The sequence below is a fragment of the Ornithorhynchus anatinus genome, chromosome 2, assembly GCF_004115215.2.
Source record: "Ornithorhynchus anatinus isolate Pmale09 chromosome 2, mOrnAna1.pri.v4, whole genome shotgun sequence".
Taxonomy (NCBI): domain Eukaryota; kingdom Metazoa; phylum Chordata; class Mammalia; order Monotremata; family Ornithorhynchidae; genus Ornithorhynchus; species Ornithorhynchus anatinus.
In genome coordinates, this window is record NC_041729.1 from 140,221,875 (window position 1) to 140,238,444 (window position 16,570).

General features: G+C 57.5%; 1 protein-coding gene across 1 annotated transcript; it reads left to right on the forward strand.

Annotated features, from left to right (window-relative positions):
- Positions 1–3,543: 3,543 nt before the first annotated feature.
- Positions 3,544–12,433, forward strand: LOC100082740 (folate receptor alpha-like). The gene is made up of 6 exons (XM_029055483.2): positions 3,544–3,597; positions 4,917–5,001; positions 6,233–6,376; positions 7,341–7,529; positions 7,915–8,050; positions 12,026–12,433. Exons 3-6 carry the CDS (start codon positions 6,236–6,238, stop codon positions 12,307–12,309), a joined length of 750 nt encoding a protein of 249 aa, XP_028911316.1. The 5' UTR covers positions 3,544–3,597; positions 4,917–5,001; positions 6,233–6,235; the 3' UTR covers positions 12,310–12,433.
- Positions 12,434–16,570: the final 4,137 nt, after the last annotated feature.

Below are 16,570 nucleotides of genomic sequence, written 5' to 3' on the forward strand. Positions count from 1 at the left end.
CAAATACCACAATTATTATGTTCTGTCCACAAGTCAAGCTCCATTTGCTTAAAACGGAACTTTCTTTTAATGGTCTTTGTACTTACTCTGCGCCCGTCACTATTTTAAGTACTGGGAAAGATGCAAAATACTCAGGTTGGACACAGTCCAGGTCCCACAGATGAGGTAACTGAGGCACAGAAAAGTTAAGTGACTTGCCCGAGGTCACCCAGCAGCCGAGCAGCCAAGCCAGGATTAGAACCCCAGCCCTCTGACTCCCAGGCCCGTGTTCTTAGGATAGCAGCATGGCCTTGCGGATAGAGCTCAGGGTCGGGAGTCGGAAGGATTTGGGTCCTAATCCCGGCACTGCCACTTGTCAGCTGTGTCGCTTTGGGTAAATGGCTTCACTTCTCTAGGCCTCAGTTCCCTTATCTGTAAAATGGGGATTGAGACTGTGAGAGAGGTTGGAGGCAGGGAGGTCAGCGGGGAGGCTAAAGGAGTCATCAAGCTGGGGAAGATGAGTACCTGGACCAGGACAGTGGCTGTTTGAATGGACAGTCGGTCAGTCAATCGTATTTATTGAGCGGTTCCAGTGTGCAGAGCATTGTACTGTGGGTGTAGGTCACTGTAGGTCAGAGGGACGCCCAGGCCTGAGCTCTCACCACTAGGCCACGCTGCTTCTCCACTCTGCTTGACGTCCTGCTGCTGCTCAGATCAACTAACTCCACCACCATTCCGCACACGTCTCTCCTCTCCTTTAAAACTCCTGGTGGCTGCCCATTCATCTGCATCAGAGAGAAACTCCTGACCACCAGTCTCTTCCTCTTATTTATCCGCTCTCTTCTCCCACTGTGGTCCGGCTTGCAATTTCCATTGCTCTCAAGGTCACCGTCTCACGGTCTCCTTCCTGGTTCTGTCCCCTCTGACCCCTCGCTCGCCCCCTCCTTCCGGCCCGATACTCGCTCCTCCTTCAAATCCGTCAGACCAAGCAGTTTTTCCGCATCTTCACAACACTTTTGAAATGTCACCTCCTCCAGGAGACGTTCCCCGGTTAATTTTTCTTCTCCCCGCCTCCCAGCTGCCGTCTCAGGACTTCTGCACCCAAGACCACTTGTTAAAATTTTGTTCCTATCTATTTACGTACTCAACTCTCTGAGCACTTCTTCCTCCCCTTTGCGAATGACGTTACCCGTTCCCACGCTTGGGCCTTGAGAGCCCGGGGATCGGAGATCGAGCCAAGACGAGAAGTCACTTCATTTCTCTGTGACCTCGGTTATCTCATCTGTAAAATGGGGATTAGGACTGTGAGCCCCATGTGGGACCTGATTATCTTGTATCTACTCCAGCACTTAGTAAAGTAGAGAAGCAGCGTGGCTTAATGGAAAGAGCGCGGACTTGGGAGTCAGAGGTCGTGGGTTCTAATTGTCCGTTGTGTGACTCTGGGCAGGTCGCTTCACTTCTCTGTGTCTCAGTTACCTCCTCTGACAAATGAGGATTGAGACTGTGAGCCCACCTGGGTCAACCTGATAACCTTGTATCTCCCCCAGCGCTTAGAACAGTCCTTGGCACATAGTTAGTGCTTAACAAATACCAGCATTATTATCACAGTACCTGGCACAAAGTAACAAATACCATAAAAAACAAAAAGTCTTCTACCTCTTCTGTCCTCTCGCAGGTGCTTACTACACGGCTCTGCCCTCTTAGGTGCTCAGTAAATACTACTGATTGTTTGGCTGCTCCCTTGGCTTCTCCTTGGCTTACGAGGCCAGACTCCACCCTTATAAGCACTCGATAAATACCATCGAACGACTGATGCAGCGTCCTGAAGCAGTGTGGCCTAAAAGATAGAGCACAGGCCTGGGAGTCAGAAGGACCTAGGTTCCGATTCCTGCTCCGCCGCTTGCCTGCCGAATGACTTTGGGCAAGTCACTTCACTTTTCTGGGCCTCAGATACCTCATCAGTAAAATGGGGATTGAAACCGCGAGCCTCATGTGGGACGGATGGTGTCCAACCCGATTTGCTTGTATAATAATAATAATAATCATAATAATAATGTTGGTATTTGTTAAGCAGTTAGTATGTCCAGAGCACTGTTCTAAGCACTGGGGCAGACACGGGGTAATGAGGTTGTCCCATGTGAGGCTCACAGTCTTCATCCCCCTTTTACAGATGAGGTAACTGAGGCACAGAGAAGTGAAGCGACTTGCCCACAGTCACACGGCTGACAAGTGGCAGAGCCGGGATTTGAACCCATGACCTCTGACTACCAAGCCCGGGCTTTCTCCACTGAGCCACGCTGCTTCAATCCACCCCAGTGTTTAGTACAGTGCCTGGCACATAGTAAGCACTTGGCAAATACCACGGCTATTATTATGATCGAGCGATTGACTGACTCTAGTCGGGGCCGGGCAGGACATCAATTAGAGAGGGCTCCCAGGAGGAGGCAGCCCACCCTTACGGTGCCCCCAGAAACCGGGAAACATGGAAGGAGGGAGGGGTGATCAGTTTGGTTACAGCCTATGGAGCTAAGAAGCAGGGTGGCGGGAGAGGGGACAGGGCACCTTGGAAGGAAAGAAGAAGGCTGTGGCCCCTCTGGCCCACCTGACCTAGGACTATGGACAGAGGAAACGCACCCTGCGTCACAGAAGCATCACGGTGCGGTGGATACAGCCTGGACCTGGTCCTGGCTTCTCATCTCGGCTCCGCCGCTTCTCTGCTGTGTGGACTTGGGCAAGTCACTTTACTTCTCTGGGCCTCAGTTACCTCATCTGTAAAATAATCATCATGGTATCTGTTAGGCGCTTACTACGTGCCAAGCACTGTTCTGAGCACTGGGGTGGATACAGGGTGATCTGGTTGTCCCACGTGGGGCTCCCAGTCTTAATCCCCATTTTACAAAAGAGGTAACTGAGGCCCAGAGAAGGTAAGCGGCTTGCCCAAGGTCACACAGCAGACAAGTGGCAGAGCCCGGATTAGAACCCATGTTCTCTGACTTCCAAGCCCACAATCTTTCCACTAAATCACGCTGCTTCTCTATGGAGATTGAGACGGTGAGCTCCACATGGGACAGGGACTGTGTCCAACCCGATTTGCTTGTAGCCACCCTAGTGCTTGGTACAGTCCCTGGCACACAGTCAGAGCTTAACAAATACCATCATTATTATTATTATCGATTATTGCCCCTGCCCCTCCCAGTCTTCCCTTTGGGCTGCCAATAGATGGCAGCTGCGATGGTTACTGAGGTCTGACCTTGAGATTTGCCCCCCGCACCCCGGACTTTATCTAACTTTCTTCCTCTCACTGGCTCCGGGAAAGAGATTCCAGTGTGCCAATAATTAACGGAGCTGTCGGAGTGTCTTCACCGACCTTTGAGATGGGTCTTTTCTCAGCAGAGCAGCCTTGCCCAGCGCAGCGCCCGGCACGGCCCCCGCCTCCAGCCACCCGGCCAGGATCCCGCTCGGACCCGGGACTCCAGACCAGGCATGTCTCCTTGACCACTAAATCCCACCGGCTCCCGTGTCCAGGGGACGGAGGGAGGGAGGGGCCAGCGGGGACCGGGGGCAGGTCGGAGGGGGCCTGGCAGAGTCGGCAGCTGGCATCTCTCTCCGCTCTTACGGGTAGGACTGATCCGCCCCGCTCTCAAGGTTCAGAGAGGTGCCTTGTGAGGTTCTGGGGGAGTGTGTATAATGGGGGGGGGTTGACCCCTGAGACCTCGGGCTGGGCAGGGAGCGGTCAGGGTGACCCAGGACAAAATAGGGGGAGCGAGGGGAATGCGTGGGCCCCCTTGGCACGAGTCTCAACACTTTGGGGTCCCGTGCCTGACCCCAAGCTATGGCCTGCCCGCTGTAGAGGAGGGAAAGTGGGGAGGGACTGGGGGTGTGCCAGAAGGGCCCACGTTAGATACCAGGTTGGAGGGGGGTGGTACAATAGCCTGGATCTCCCAGTTCTCCATGGGCTACTGAGGAGTCAGGGGAGCGTCGGAGAGCGGCCCCAGCCCCCACCCGGCTGTATTTTTCTGCAGGCTTGGCTTCCACACTATAACTGCCCCCTCTAACTGCCCCTCCCAGGTCAGATGATTGGCCTTGGCATCTCCCCCTCCGCGGGGCCTCTCCGGTCCGAATGGGACCCACTGGTCTCTAGGGCGGCAGTGGAGGGGGCAGGATGGAGGGGAAAGCCCGGGGGGCCCAGTTGTAGGGACGGCGGTTGGGGGTTGGCACTCCACTGCGGCCAACCCGATTTGACTGTATCCACCCCAGTGCTGAGCATGGTGCCTGGCACATAGTAAGCGCTTAACAAATACCACAGTTATTATTCTTATTCAGGCCAGGCGCTGGCTCCCGGTTCCCAGACCCATGCTTGGAGCTGGCTTTCTCCCTCCTGGGGCAGGGAGCCGGGTAGGGGCTACCAGCTCTGGACGGGGGGGCCAGGAAAGGGGTCCAGACTCCAGCTCAGAATCCTGGGGGAGCAGGGCCGGAGTTCAACCTTGGAAAAGGTCTTAGGGGTCAGAGGGAACCAGATGGAAGCTTCCTCCTTTGTTTCCGAAGTGCCTGCCACACCCGACGCAGGGCCCCTCCGGCCCCGATCCATTAACACCTGAAAGGACCTACCATCCTGCTGGTTGGCGCTGACCAGGGGCAGGGGGGAGGTCGGGGAGGGGGCTTGACTCTCCTCTCCTCCTCCCGTCTGATCCTATCTGACTTAGGGGCTCCAAAAGGGGCAGAAGCCCCCCGAAGGGAGGGAGGGGAGGCGAGGGCGAGTGTGCTGGGGCTGGGGGCCCCTGTGGCACTCTGGAACCAGCCAGTCCTGGGCAACCGCTGGCCCCCGGGGGACCAGGTGGGGCGGGGCAGGGCAACTATAAGAAGGCTCGGGGCCTGGTAGTAGCCGCACGCCGTCCTTCGCCTCTTGTCTCTCCCTCCTGCCCCTGTCCCCACCCCAGGGCACGCGGCTGGCAAGTCGAGCTGGACAGGGAGCCTCCTCCAAGCTAGGACCCAGGAGCTCGAGCACCAGGGCTCTTTGACCAGGTAAAGCCCCGGGCCCCAAGTGGCTCGGAAACCGGACTGGCGGCCTTCACCCGGGGGCTCCCATTGCCAACTGGGAGCAAGTGGGACAGGCCCTTCCAGAGGGTGGGGGGAAACGAGGGGGGAGAGAAAGAGGTGGAGGGCAAGGGCAGGGTTTTGAAAGTCAGCCGAATCAGGGATGCCCCAGCTGCGGGACAGTGGGGTCCTCCAGAGAAGCAGCATGGCTTCGTGGAAAGAGCGCGGGCCTGGCAGTCGGAAGGAGCCGGGTTCTAATCTCAGCTCTGACACTTGTCCGATCTGTGACTTTGGGCAAGTTGCTTCGCTTCTCGGTTCCTCAGTGGTCTCATCTGTAAAAGGGGGATTAAGGCCGTGAGCCCCATATGGGACAAGTGACTGTATCCCACCCGATTATCATGTATACCTGCCTGCCTAGCAAGCCTTTAAGGAGCACCATAAAAAAGGAGGGGAGAGAGACAGAGACAGAGAGACAGAACCGTGTCTTGTCTGTGTGCCTGTCACATAGTAAGCTTTTAAGAAGCATCATAAAAAAAGTGGAGCGGTGGAGAGGCAAAGAGACAGAGACTGTCCAACCCAATTATCTCGTATGTGTGCCTGGCACATAATAAGTGCTTAAGAAGCACCTTAAAAAAGGGGAGAGAAAGAAAGGGACAAAGGGACAGAAACTGTGTCCCACCCAATTATCTTGTACGTGTGCCTGGCACATAGTAAGTGCTTAAGCACCATAAAAAAGGAGAGAGACAGAGACTGTCCCATCCGATTAACTTGTATGTGTGCCTGGAGCATAGTAAGCGCTTAAGGAGCACCATAAAAAAGGGAGAGAAGGGGGGAGACAGAGAGAGACAGACACACATCTCCATGAGACTTTTATCTGGTCAACAGCCTGTCCCCAGTTATCTGATTGGACAAGCTGTTTGCAGGGGCTCCCTTCCAAACTTGTCTCTGGCAGAAGACTGAGGGATCTGGGCCCGCTCCGCTCCTCCTCTCTGTGCCCTCCCTCACCTCACAGACTTTGAGCCAGTCAATTAAGCAGTGATATTAGTCGAGCGCTTCCGGTGTGCCTAGCGCTGGACTAAAGGCCCTGAAGTGAGTGGACCCGACCCCTGCCCTCAGGGAGTTTACAGCCTAGAGGGGCCAGTCCTTCCGCCCCGGTGGAGCCCGGGCACCCTCTCGTCGGGGGCGGGGGGCACCGCTCACTGTGGCAACACCCCCGCAGGCCATGGCCCGGGATTCACTCGTGCTACTGCTGCTGCTGTGGGCGGCCACGGCCATCCACGCGGGGAAGGACCAGCTCAACGTCTGCATGGACGCCAAACACCACAAGACCGAGCCCGGCCCCGAGGATGACCTGCACCAGCAGGTAACGGGGTCAGGGACCTCGGGGGCACGGGCCGGTTGGGCAGCGGGAAGGGTTGCGGTCAGACGGTAGGGGTGGGTCTCTGTCCCCCGGCACCTGGAGGAAGCAGCGGGGAGGGAGGGGTGGTCCTGGCTGCCCTGGGGGCTGGAGGCTACTGGGGGGACAGCCAAGCCACCCCCCAGGATGTCCAGGCAGGGGAGATTGGGGGTGGGCAGGGAGGCTGGGACTCCCGATGGTCTAGTGGACAGAGCATAGGCCTGGGAGTCAGAAGGTCATGGGTTCTAATCCCAGCTTCGTCACCTCTCTGCTATGTGACCTCGGGCAAGTCACTTCACTTCTCTGAGCCTCAGTTCCCTCATCTGTAAAATGGGGATTAAGACTGTGAGCCCCGTGTGGGGCAGGGACTGCGTCCAACCCAATTATCTCGTATTCTATCCCAGAGCTTAGAAGAGTGTCTGGCAGACAGTAAGCGTTTAACAAATACCACGATAATGATAATTATTATTATAGCCCTGGGACAATGGAGCCCCTTGGGGAGGTTCTTGTTGGCAACATGTAGCCTCCGGAGACCCAGGTTTTGGTCCTGCCTCCTCTTCCTCTTCCTCAACGACTCCTCCTCTTCCTCCTCCTCCTCCACTCCCCCTCCCCTACTTCTGACTTGACAGTTCCTGATTAGGATTCCTGGCTCATACCATCGGGGTTGCCTTTCACAGTGGCAGGAGTAAGGGCCTGTTTCCTCCCTGGGTGTGAGGTCACAGGTCAGGGCCTGAGGCCACTCAGGTCAGCAGTGGGTCACCATGGACTCGTGGGTTCTGGGGACACTGAACCAGCCACCCCCCCAAATTGTGGCACAGAGAACCCCCACCCCCACCCCCAAGCGCCCCTTACCAGCCTCAGCTGCCTCCGGCTCTGACCGTGCCCCCTCCCATCCTCCCGTTCCCTGTCCTCTCCCCCTTCCCGCCCACAGTGCAGCCCCTGGAGGGATAACGCCTGCTGCACGAAGAACACCAGCCACGCGGCCCACCAGGACGGGTCCTACCTGTACAACTTCAACTGGCAACACTGCGCCAACATGACCCCGGCCTGCAAACGCCACTTCATCCAGGACACGTGTCTATACGAGTGCTCCCCGAACCTGGGGCCCTGGATTCAGAAGGTGGGCGGCGGGGCACCACGGGACCCCCGAGGCGGCCTGGGGCTCTGCACGGGGGCCGGGGGAGGGGGCGGCTCTGTGGCTCGGGGATCCGAGCTGGGGCCGGGGGGTGGCGGGAGGAGAGGTGGCCCCCCAATCCACCCAGCCGCCCTTCCCACAGGCCCCCGCGGGTGCTCCCGGGTTGAGCGGGACCGCAGAGGCCGGGGTCACCCTTCCCGCACCCTGGAGACCCTTCCCACTGCCGTGATGGAGGAGACGGGATGGGGGGCGGCGGGCTGCAGGTGGGAGGGGGGGATCCCGGCCTCCAGACCATCTGCCAGACCGGGCTGTGACTGTCTGTCTGTCTGTGTGTCCCCCCCTGGCCCGACACCCGGGGTCCACTGGGTAGGTGGACGCGAGCTGGCGAAGGGAGAGGATCCTGAACGTGCCGCTGTGCAAGGAGGACTGTGAGCTGTGGTGGAAGGATTGCCAAACCTCTTACACCTGCAAGAGCAACTGGCACAAGGGCTGGGACTGGAGCAGTGGTAAGTGACCCAGGAGGCCAGCGGGGCAGAGACAAACCTGCGCACACACACACACACAAACCCACTTTACTCAGCCTCCCTGCCGTCGAGGAGCTGGCAGTCTAATAGGGACATGAGACATGATAATACTAACCATGGTCCTTGTGAAGCTTTTACTACGTGCCAAGCACTGTTCAATGCATTGGGGTAGATTCATTCATTCAGTCGTATTTATTGAGCGATTTCTGTGTGCAGAGCAATGTCCAACTTGGCAACAGAGAGAGACCATCCCTGCCCAACAACGGGTTCACGGTCTAAAACGGGGGAAGCAGACAGCAAAACGAAACAAGTAGTCGGGCATCAGTACCATCAAAATAAATGAATAGAATCATAGGCATAGACACAATACAAGTTAGATCGGACACAGTCCCTGTCCCACATGGGGCTCACAGTTTTAATCCCCGTCTTACAGATGAGGGAACTGAGGGCCAGAGAAGTGAAGTGATTTGCCCAAGGTCACACAGCAGACAAGGGGTGGAGCTGGGCTTAGAACCCAGGTCTTTCTGACTCCACTAGGCCACGCTGCTTCCCATGAGGGTGTGTTTTGTTTCCCATACAAACACACACATTCTTTCTCTTGGGGAAAATAGGAGAGCACCTAGAGATAGGCAGTTATATTATCATTACTTATTTATGGTACTTACTGAGTGCTTACTATAAGCCAAACCCCGAGCTACACAGCAGGGCAATTAGAAGATTATCATTTAAGACAGGGTCCCATCCCACCAGATCTACATGGGAGCACCAAAACGTGGAAGAATAGAAATTAATTACAAACAACACTGAGAGCAAGTTAAAACCCCCCAACGGTCCAAGAGAACTGAAACGGCAGCTGGAGGGGGGAACCCAGGGGAATACCTCCAGCCCCAAATTGCCATGGGCTTCCAGCCTGCAGGCATACTGGGGGAGAAGGGAGAATAGTAATAATAATAATTACGATCACGATTATTATGGCATCTGTTAAGCGCTTACTTTGTGACAGGCACTGGGGTGGAGGTAAGCAAATCAGGTCGGACACCGTCCCTGTCCCATGTGCGGCTCGCGCTCTCCATCCCCATTTGACAGATGAGGGAACTGAGGCCCGGAGAAGTGAAGTCACTTGCCCAAGGTCCCAGGGCAGACAAGTGGCGGAGGTGGGATTAGAACCCACGACCCTCTGACTCCCAGCCCCTGCTCTATCCACTGTGCCATGATGCTTCTCCAGCAAACTTTGTTCCTGTGGAGAGGCCAGAAGGAGAAGCAGTGTGGCCTAGTAGAAAAAACCTGCACCTGGAAGTTAGGGGACCCAGCGTGGCTCAGTGGAAAGAGCCTGGGCTTCGGAGTCAGAGGTCAGGGGTTCGACTCCCGGCTCTGCCACTTGGCAGCTGTGTGACTGTGGGCGAGTCACTTCACTTCTCTGTGCCTCAGTTACCTCATCTGTAAAATGGGGATTAACTGTGAGCCTCACGTGGGACAACCTGATGACCCTGTATCTACCCCAGCGCTTAGAACAGTGCTCTGCACATAGTAAGTGCTTAACAAATACCAACATTATTATTATTAATCCTGACTCCCCCATTTGTCAGCTCTGTGACCTTGGTCAAGTCACTTCTCTGAGCCTCAGTTTCTTCAGCTAGTACAGTGCTAGGTGCTTAGTACTGTGCTCTGCACAGAGTAAGCTCTTAATAAATACCATGGAATAAATGGGAATGAAATACCTGTTCTTCATCCCTCCCCCTCTTAATAATATTAATAACGGTAGTTGTTAAGCACTTACAGCTTCCCGGCTCTGCCACTTGTCAGCTGTGTGACTGTGGGCAAGTCACTTCACTTCTCTGTGCCTCAGTTACCTCATCTGTAAAATGGGGATTAACTGTGAGCCTCACATGGGACAACCTGATTACCCTGTATCTACCCCAGCACTTAGAACAGTGCTCTGCACATAGTAAGCGCTTAACAAATACCAACATTATTATAGGAGGGAAAACCGACATTGAATCTTCCTTTACAGTTGGGGAAACCGAGGCCCTGAGAAGTTAAGTGACTTTCCCCAGGTCCCACAGGAGGTAAATGGCAGAGTTGGGATTAGAACCCAGGTCCTCCGACTCCTAGGCTCCTGCTCTTTCCACTACGCCACACTGCTTCCATAGTCTGATTATCTCGCAACCACCCCACTGCGTAGAACAACGCTTGGCACAGAGTAAGCAGCGGGGCCTGGTCCTGGGAATCAGGGGTCCTGGGAGTCAACGGACCTAAATTTTAATCCCAACTCCACCACCTTGCTGTGGGACCTTGGGCTAGTCACTTCACTTCTCTGTGCCTCAGTTACCTCATCTATAAAAGGAGGATTAAGACTGTGAGCAGTCTGTGGACAAGGACTGTGTTCAACTTAATTATCTTATATTTATCCCAGTGCTTAATACAGTGCCCAGCAACATGGTAAATTTACAAATGCCACTAGTATTATTAATAATGATGGTTATAAGTGGTAATAATATTACCAGTAATTTATCTGGGCCTGTCTCCTCATCTGTAAAACTGGGATTCAGTACCTTTTCATGCATTCAGTCATATTTATTGAGCGCGTACTGTGTGCAGAGCACTGCACTAAGCTCTTGGAAAGTACAGTTTGGCAACAGATAGAGACCATCCCTACCCAACAGTGGGCTCAGAGTCTAGAAGGGGGGAGACAGACAACAAAACAAAACAAGTAGACAGGGATTAATAGCATCAAAATAGATAAATAGAATTATAGATCTACACATCATTAACAAAATAGAGTAATAGATAATATATACAAGTATACACAACTGCTGTGGGGAGGGGAAGGGGGTAGAGCGGAGAGAGGGAGTCGGGGCAATGGGGAAGGGAGGAGGAGCAGAGGGAAAGGGAGGCTCAGTCTGGGAAGGCCTCCTGGAGGAGGTGAGCTCTCAGAAGGGCTTTGAAGAGGGGAAGAGAATTAGATTGGCGGAGGTGAGGAGGGAGGGCGTTCCAGGGCAACGGGAGGACGTGGCCCGGGGGTCGACGGCGGGATAGGCGAGAACGGGGGACGGTGAGGAGGTGGGCGGCGGAGGAGCGGAGCGTGCGGGGTGAGCGGCGGAAAGAGAGAAGGGAGGAGAGGTAGGAGGGGGCAAGGGGATGGACAGCTTTTCTTCCTCCTCTTCAGACTGTGAGCCCCACGTGGGACAAGGACTGTTATCAGCCTGATTATCTTGTATCTACCCCAGGACTTAGTACAGTGAGTAGTGCCGGCACGTAGTAATCATTTAAGAAACGCCACAATTACTAGTTCTTGGAGGCCGGGGTGGATCTAGGCTGGCTTCCTGGAGGAGGTGGACTTTACGAGCTTCAAAGGCAAGGGAGGGCATTTCAGAAAGGGAAGCAGCATGGCCCCGTGGCTGGAGCAGAGGTCTGGGGGGGGGCAGAAGGCCGTGGTTTCGAATTCCGGCTCCGCCACTTGCCTCTGCTCTGTGACCTTGGGTAGGTCACCTCACTTCTGTGCCTCAGTTCCCTCATCTGTAACGCGGGGATTAAGACTGCGGGGATTAAGACTGTGTCCCACCCCACTCCGGTGCCCGGCCCACAGTGAGCACTCAACAAGTACCACAATTATTGTTATTAAAGGGATTGGCTGCCACTTGGCGGGGGGCGGGGAGGGTGTGAGCGTGTGAGCACCTGTGGTTTTCCGTCTGAGCGGCAAGGGGGCAGAGAAGGTGGCAGGGATTTTCTCGATGCCGCTCGCCCTCGACGCCAGGCTCGCCGGCGGCGGCGTTTTCTTCACACCTGAGGCCACACAGCCCTCCCTGCCCGCCTGATGACCCAAGGCCACGCTGAAAGAGGACGCCGGGTTCGTTAGGCGGGAGGCCCGGGGGCGGAGGGGCGGAGGCGGGGAGCGGGGCGACCTCCCCTTGGCCAAGCCGGCCGGCCCCCGACGCCCCCTCCGTCCGCCTCTGCCAGGCCAGAACCGCTGCCCCGTCCAGGAAGCCTGCCACCCTTTCCCCTTCTACTTCCCCACGCCGGCGGACCTGTGCCAGCGCATCTGGAGCAACTCCTACCGCATCAGCAACGAGAGCCGGGGCAGCGGCCGCTGCATCCAGATGTGGTTCGACCCCGTGGAGGGGAACCCCAACGACGCCGTCGCCCGCTTCTACGCCGGCAACCTCGCCCCCGGCCTCGCCCCGGCCCTCTCCCTGCTCCCGGTGGCCCTGCCCCTGGGGCTGCTCCGGCTGCTTCTCTCCTAAATTTGGGACCCGGGACGTGGGACGGAGACGGGGGTCCCTCCTCCGCCGCTGTCTCTTCTGGCCCAACTCCCTCCCGGAGACCCCAGCTTGGGGACGGGAGAATAAAGCAGGTCTCCCCCTTCCAGCTGTGTGCGTATATATAGACCTCGTGGGGGACCAAGCCCCGCCGGAGGAAGGGGGACCGCCCCCAGCACCCGTTTTCCAAACTTCATCCCCGCCTCCACGCCTCACTTAATAATAATAATGCGTTCACTATGTGCAGAGCACCGTTCTAAGCGCTGGGGTAGACACGGGGTCATCAGGTGGTCCCACGAGAGGCTCACAGTCGTCATCCCCCTTTGACAGCTGAGGTCACTGAGGCCCAGAGAAGTGAAGCGACTTGCCCACGGTCACAAGTGGCAGAGCCGGGATTCGAACCCACGATCTCTGACTCCCAAGCCCGGGCTTCTGCCCAGGGCCGGTTAATTCGAGGGGCCTCCCTGGAAGCAACGCCCGCGGATCCGCAGGGACGCCGTGCGGGACGAGCTGGGGCTGAGCCATGAGGGACTTTGTCCCTCCCTCCCCCCTTTGCCCTCCGTCATTCGTTCATTCAGTCGTACTTATGTAGCGCTTGCTGTGTGCAGAGCACTGTACTAAGCGCTCGGGAAAGTACCTCCTCCAACTCCTAAGGGGAGGGGGAACCTGTCCTATGCCGCTGCCAGGAGCTGAGGGATTTGGGGGATGATGGAGGGGGGGATTGTCAAGCATTTTGGGGAGCTGGGGGCGGCCTGGCCTCGGTGTCGGGGGGTCCGTCCAGGGGCGGGGGCTGGGCCCAGGTCGCCCTGCTCGGCCCCCACCCCCACCCCATCAAGGACGGAAGGGGGAGGGGAGAAGAACGGTGGGGGGTGGGAGCTTCTTGGGGAGCTCGGGGCCGCAGTCCCGTCCTGGGTCCCCCGGTCGGTCATTCATTGAGTCATTTATTGAGCGCTGACCGTGTGCGGAGCACTGTAGTAGGGGCCTGGTGTAGAGTACAACGCAACGACAATATCGCCAAGATCCGCCCTTTCCTCTCCACCCAAACGGCTACCTTACTATTACGGGCTCTCGTCATATCCCGGCTAGACTACTGTGTCAGCCTTCTCTCTGACCTCCCTTCCTCCTCTCTCGCCCCGCTCCGGTCTATTCTTCACTCCGCCGCCCGGCTCATCTTCCCGCAGAAACGATCCGGGCATGTCACTCCCCTTCTTAAACAACTCCAGTGGTTGCCTATCGACCTCCGCTCCAAACAAAAACTCCTCACTCTAGGCTTCGAGGCTCTCCATCACCTTGCCCCTTCCTACCTCTCCTCCCTTCTCTCTTTCTACCGCCCACCCCGCACGCTCCGCTCCTCCGCCGCCCACCTCCTCGCCGTCCCTCGGTCTCGCCCATCCCGCCGTCGACCCCTGGGTCACGTCCTCCCGCGGCCCCGGAACGCCCTCCCTCCTCACCTCCGCCAAACTGATTCTCTTTCCCTCTTCAAAACCTTACTTAAAAATCACCTCCTCCAAGAGGCGTTCCCAGACTGAGCTCCTCTTCCCCCTCTACTCCCTCTGCCATCCCCCCTTTACCTCTCCACAGCTAAAGCCTCATTTTCCCCTTTTCCCTCTGCTCCTCCACCTCTCCCTTCCCATCCCCACAGCACTGTACTCGTCGGCTCAACTGTATATATTTTCGTTACCCTATTTATTTTGTTAATGAATTGTACATCGCCTTGATTCTATTTAGTTGCCATTGTTTTTACGAGATGTTCTTCCCCTTGACGCTGTTTAGTGCCATTGTTCTTGTCTGTCCGTCTCCCCCGATTAGACCGTAAGCCCGTCAAACGGCAGGGACTGTCTCTATCTGTTGCCGACTTGTTCATCCCAAGCGCTTAGTACAGTGCTCTGCACATAGTAAGCGCTCAATAAATACTATTGAATGAATGAATGAATGAACGACAGACACGTAATAATAACTACGGCATTTGTGAAGCGCTTACTCTGTGGCCGACACTGCACTAAGCGCTGGGGTGGACATAAGCAGATGGGGCTGGACACAGCCCCGTCCCGCATGGGGCTCAGCGTCTCCATCCCCATTTTCCAGATGAGGTCACTGAGGCCCAGTGAAGCGACTTGCCCCCGGGTCGCCCGGCAGACAAGTGGCGGAGGCGGGATTAGAACCCACGACCCTCTGCCTCCCAGAACGGTGCTCTGCCCACCAGGCCACGCTGCTTCGCTCCCTACCCAGCACGAGCTCGGGACCGCCTGATGTCCCGGGCCTGTTCAGGGTTAGAGGGGTCACCTCGACACTTTCAGGGCAGCCTCCGGCCACAGAATAATAATAATAATAATAATAATAATAATAATGATGTTGGTATTTGTTAAGGGCTTACTATGTGCAAAGCACTGTTCTAAAGCACCTGGGGGGGATGCAAGGTCATCAGGCATCCCACGTGGGGCTCGCATAGGCCCACGTGTGTACAGGCCCGCGCCGCATGGCCTTTGCGGGATTTTTTTTTTAAAAGGTACTTGTTAAGCGCTTCCTATGTGCCGAGCACTGTTCTAATAATGTTGGTATTTGTTAAGCGCTTACTATGTGCCGAGCACTGTTCTAAGCGCTGGGGTAGACACAGGGGAATCAGGTTGTCCCACATGGGGCTCACAGTCTTAGTCCCCATTTTACAGATGAGGTAACTGAGGCACGGAGAAGTGAAGTGACTTGCCCACAGTCACACAGCTGACAAGTGGCAGAGCTGGGACTGGGGAGGTAAAAGGTCATCAGGGTGTCCCACGTGGGGACCCATTTGACAGATGAGGTCACTGAGGCCCGGAGAAGTGAAGCGACTGGCGCAAAGTCACCCAGCTGACGAGCGGCGGAGGCGGGATTAGAACCCATGACCTCTGACTCCCAAGCGCGGGGTGGGCGGGGGAAGGATTTGGGGGCGGGAAGGGGCGTGGCTTCGGATGGAGAGGGCGTGTCTTCGACTGGAAGGGCCTGTCATTGGACGAAGGGGCGGGGCCTCGGACGAAAGGGGCGTGGCCTCGTCAGAAGGGGTGTGTCGCCGGGCGAAGGGGCGTGGCTTAAGTAAGACGGGCGTGTCAAAGGGCAAGGGGCGTGGCTTCCTTCGGAGGGGCGAATCGTCCGAGTGAGCGTGGTTTGGGTCGGAAGGGGGCGTGGCCTCGGACGAAAGGGGCGTGGCTTTGGGCGGGGGCGTGGATTCGATCGGAGGAGCGTGTCATTGGTTGAGTAGGCGTGGCTTCGGGCGGAAGGACGTGTCATTGGGCGAGGGGGGCGAGTCCTCGACCAGAGGGGGCGTGGCTTCTGTCGGAGGGGCCAATCACCGGCCGAGTGGGGGCGGCTCGGGGCGGAGGGGCGTGTCATCGGGCGAAGGGGCGTGGCTGCTGTAGGAGGGACCAATCACCGGCGGAGTGGGCGTGTCTCAGGGCGAGTGGGGCGTGGCTTCGGTCGGAAGGACGTGCCATTGGGCGAGGGGGCGCGGCCTCGGGCGGAGCGGCCAATGAGCGGCCGAGTGGGCGCGGCTGGGGGCGGAGGGGCGTGGCTTCCGTCGGAGGGACCAATCACCGGCAGAGTGGGCGTGTCTCAGGGCGAATAGGGCGTGGCTTCGGTCGGAAGGACGTGCCATTGGGCGAGGGGGCGTGGCTTCTGCCGGAGGGACCAATGAGCGGCCGAGTGGGCGCGGCTGAGGTCGGAGGGGCGTGTCCTCGGGCGAAGGGGCGCGGCTTCGGGCGGAAGGACGTGCCATTGGGCGAGGGGGCGCGGCCTCGGTCGGAGGGGCCAATGAGTGGCCGAGTGGGCGCGGCTGGGGGCGGAGGGGCGTGGCTTCCGTCGGAGGGACCAATCACCGGCAGAGTGGGCGTGTCTCAGGGCGAATAGGGCGTGGCTTCGCTCGGAAGGACGTGCCATTGGGCGAGGGGGCGTGGCTTCTGCCGGAGGGACCAATGAGCGGTCGAGTGGGCGCGGCTGGGGCCGGAGGGGCGTGTCCTCGGGCGAAGGGGCGCGGCTTCGGGCGGAAGGACGCGCCATTGGGCGAGGGGGCGCGGCCTCGGGCGGAGCGGCCAACGAGCGGCCGAGTGGGCGCGGCTGGGGCCGGAGGGGCGCGTCCTCGTTCGGAGGGGGCGTGTCTTCGGTCGCAGGGGCCAATCACCGGCCGAGTGGGCGCGGCTTCGGGCGGAAGGACGCGCCATTGGGCGAGGGGGCGCGGCCTCCGTCGGAGGGGCCAATCGCCGGTCGAGGGGGCGCGGCT

Coding starts and splice junctions, on each gene's coding strand:
- LOC100082740 (XM_029055483.2), top strand. CDS start 6,236: ATGGCCCGGGATTCACTCGTGCTACTGCTGCTGCTGTGGGCGGCCACG. Junction 7,530..7,914: donor TGGGGCCCTGGATTCAGAAG/GTGGGCGGCGGG, acceptor TCCACTGGGTAG/GTGGACGCGAGCTGGCGAAG. Junction 8,051..12,025: donor GGGCTGGGACTGGAGCAGTG/GTAAGTGACCCA, acceptor CGCCTCTGCCAG/GCCAGAACCGCTGCCCCGTC.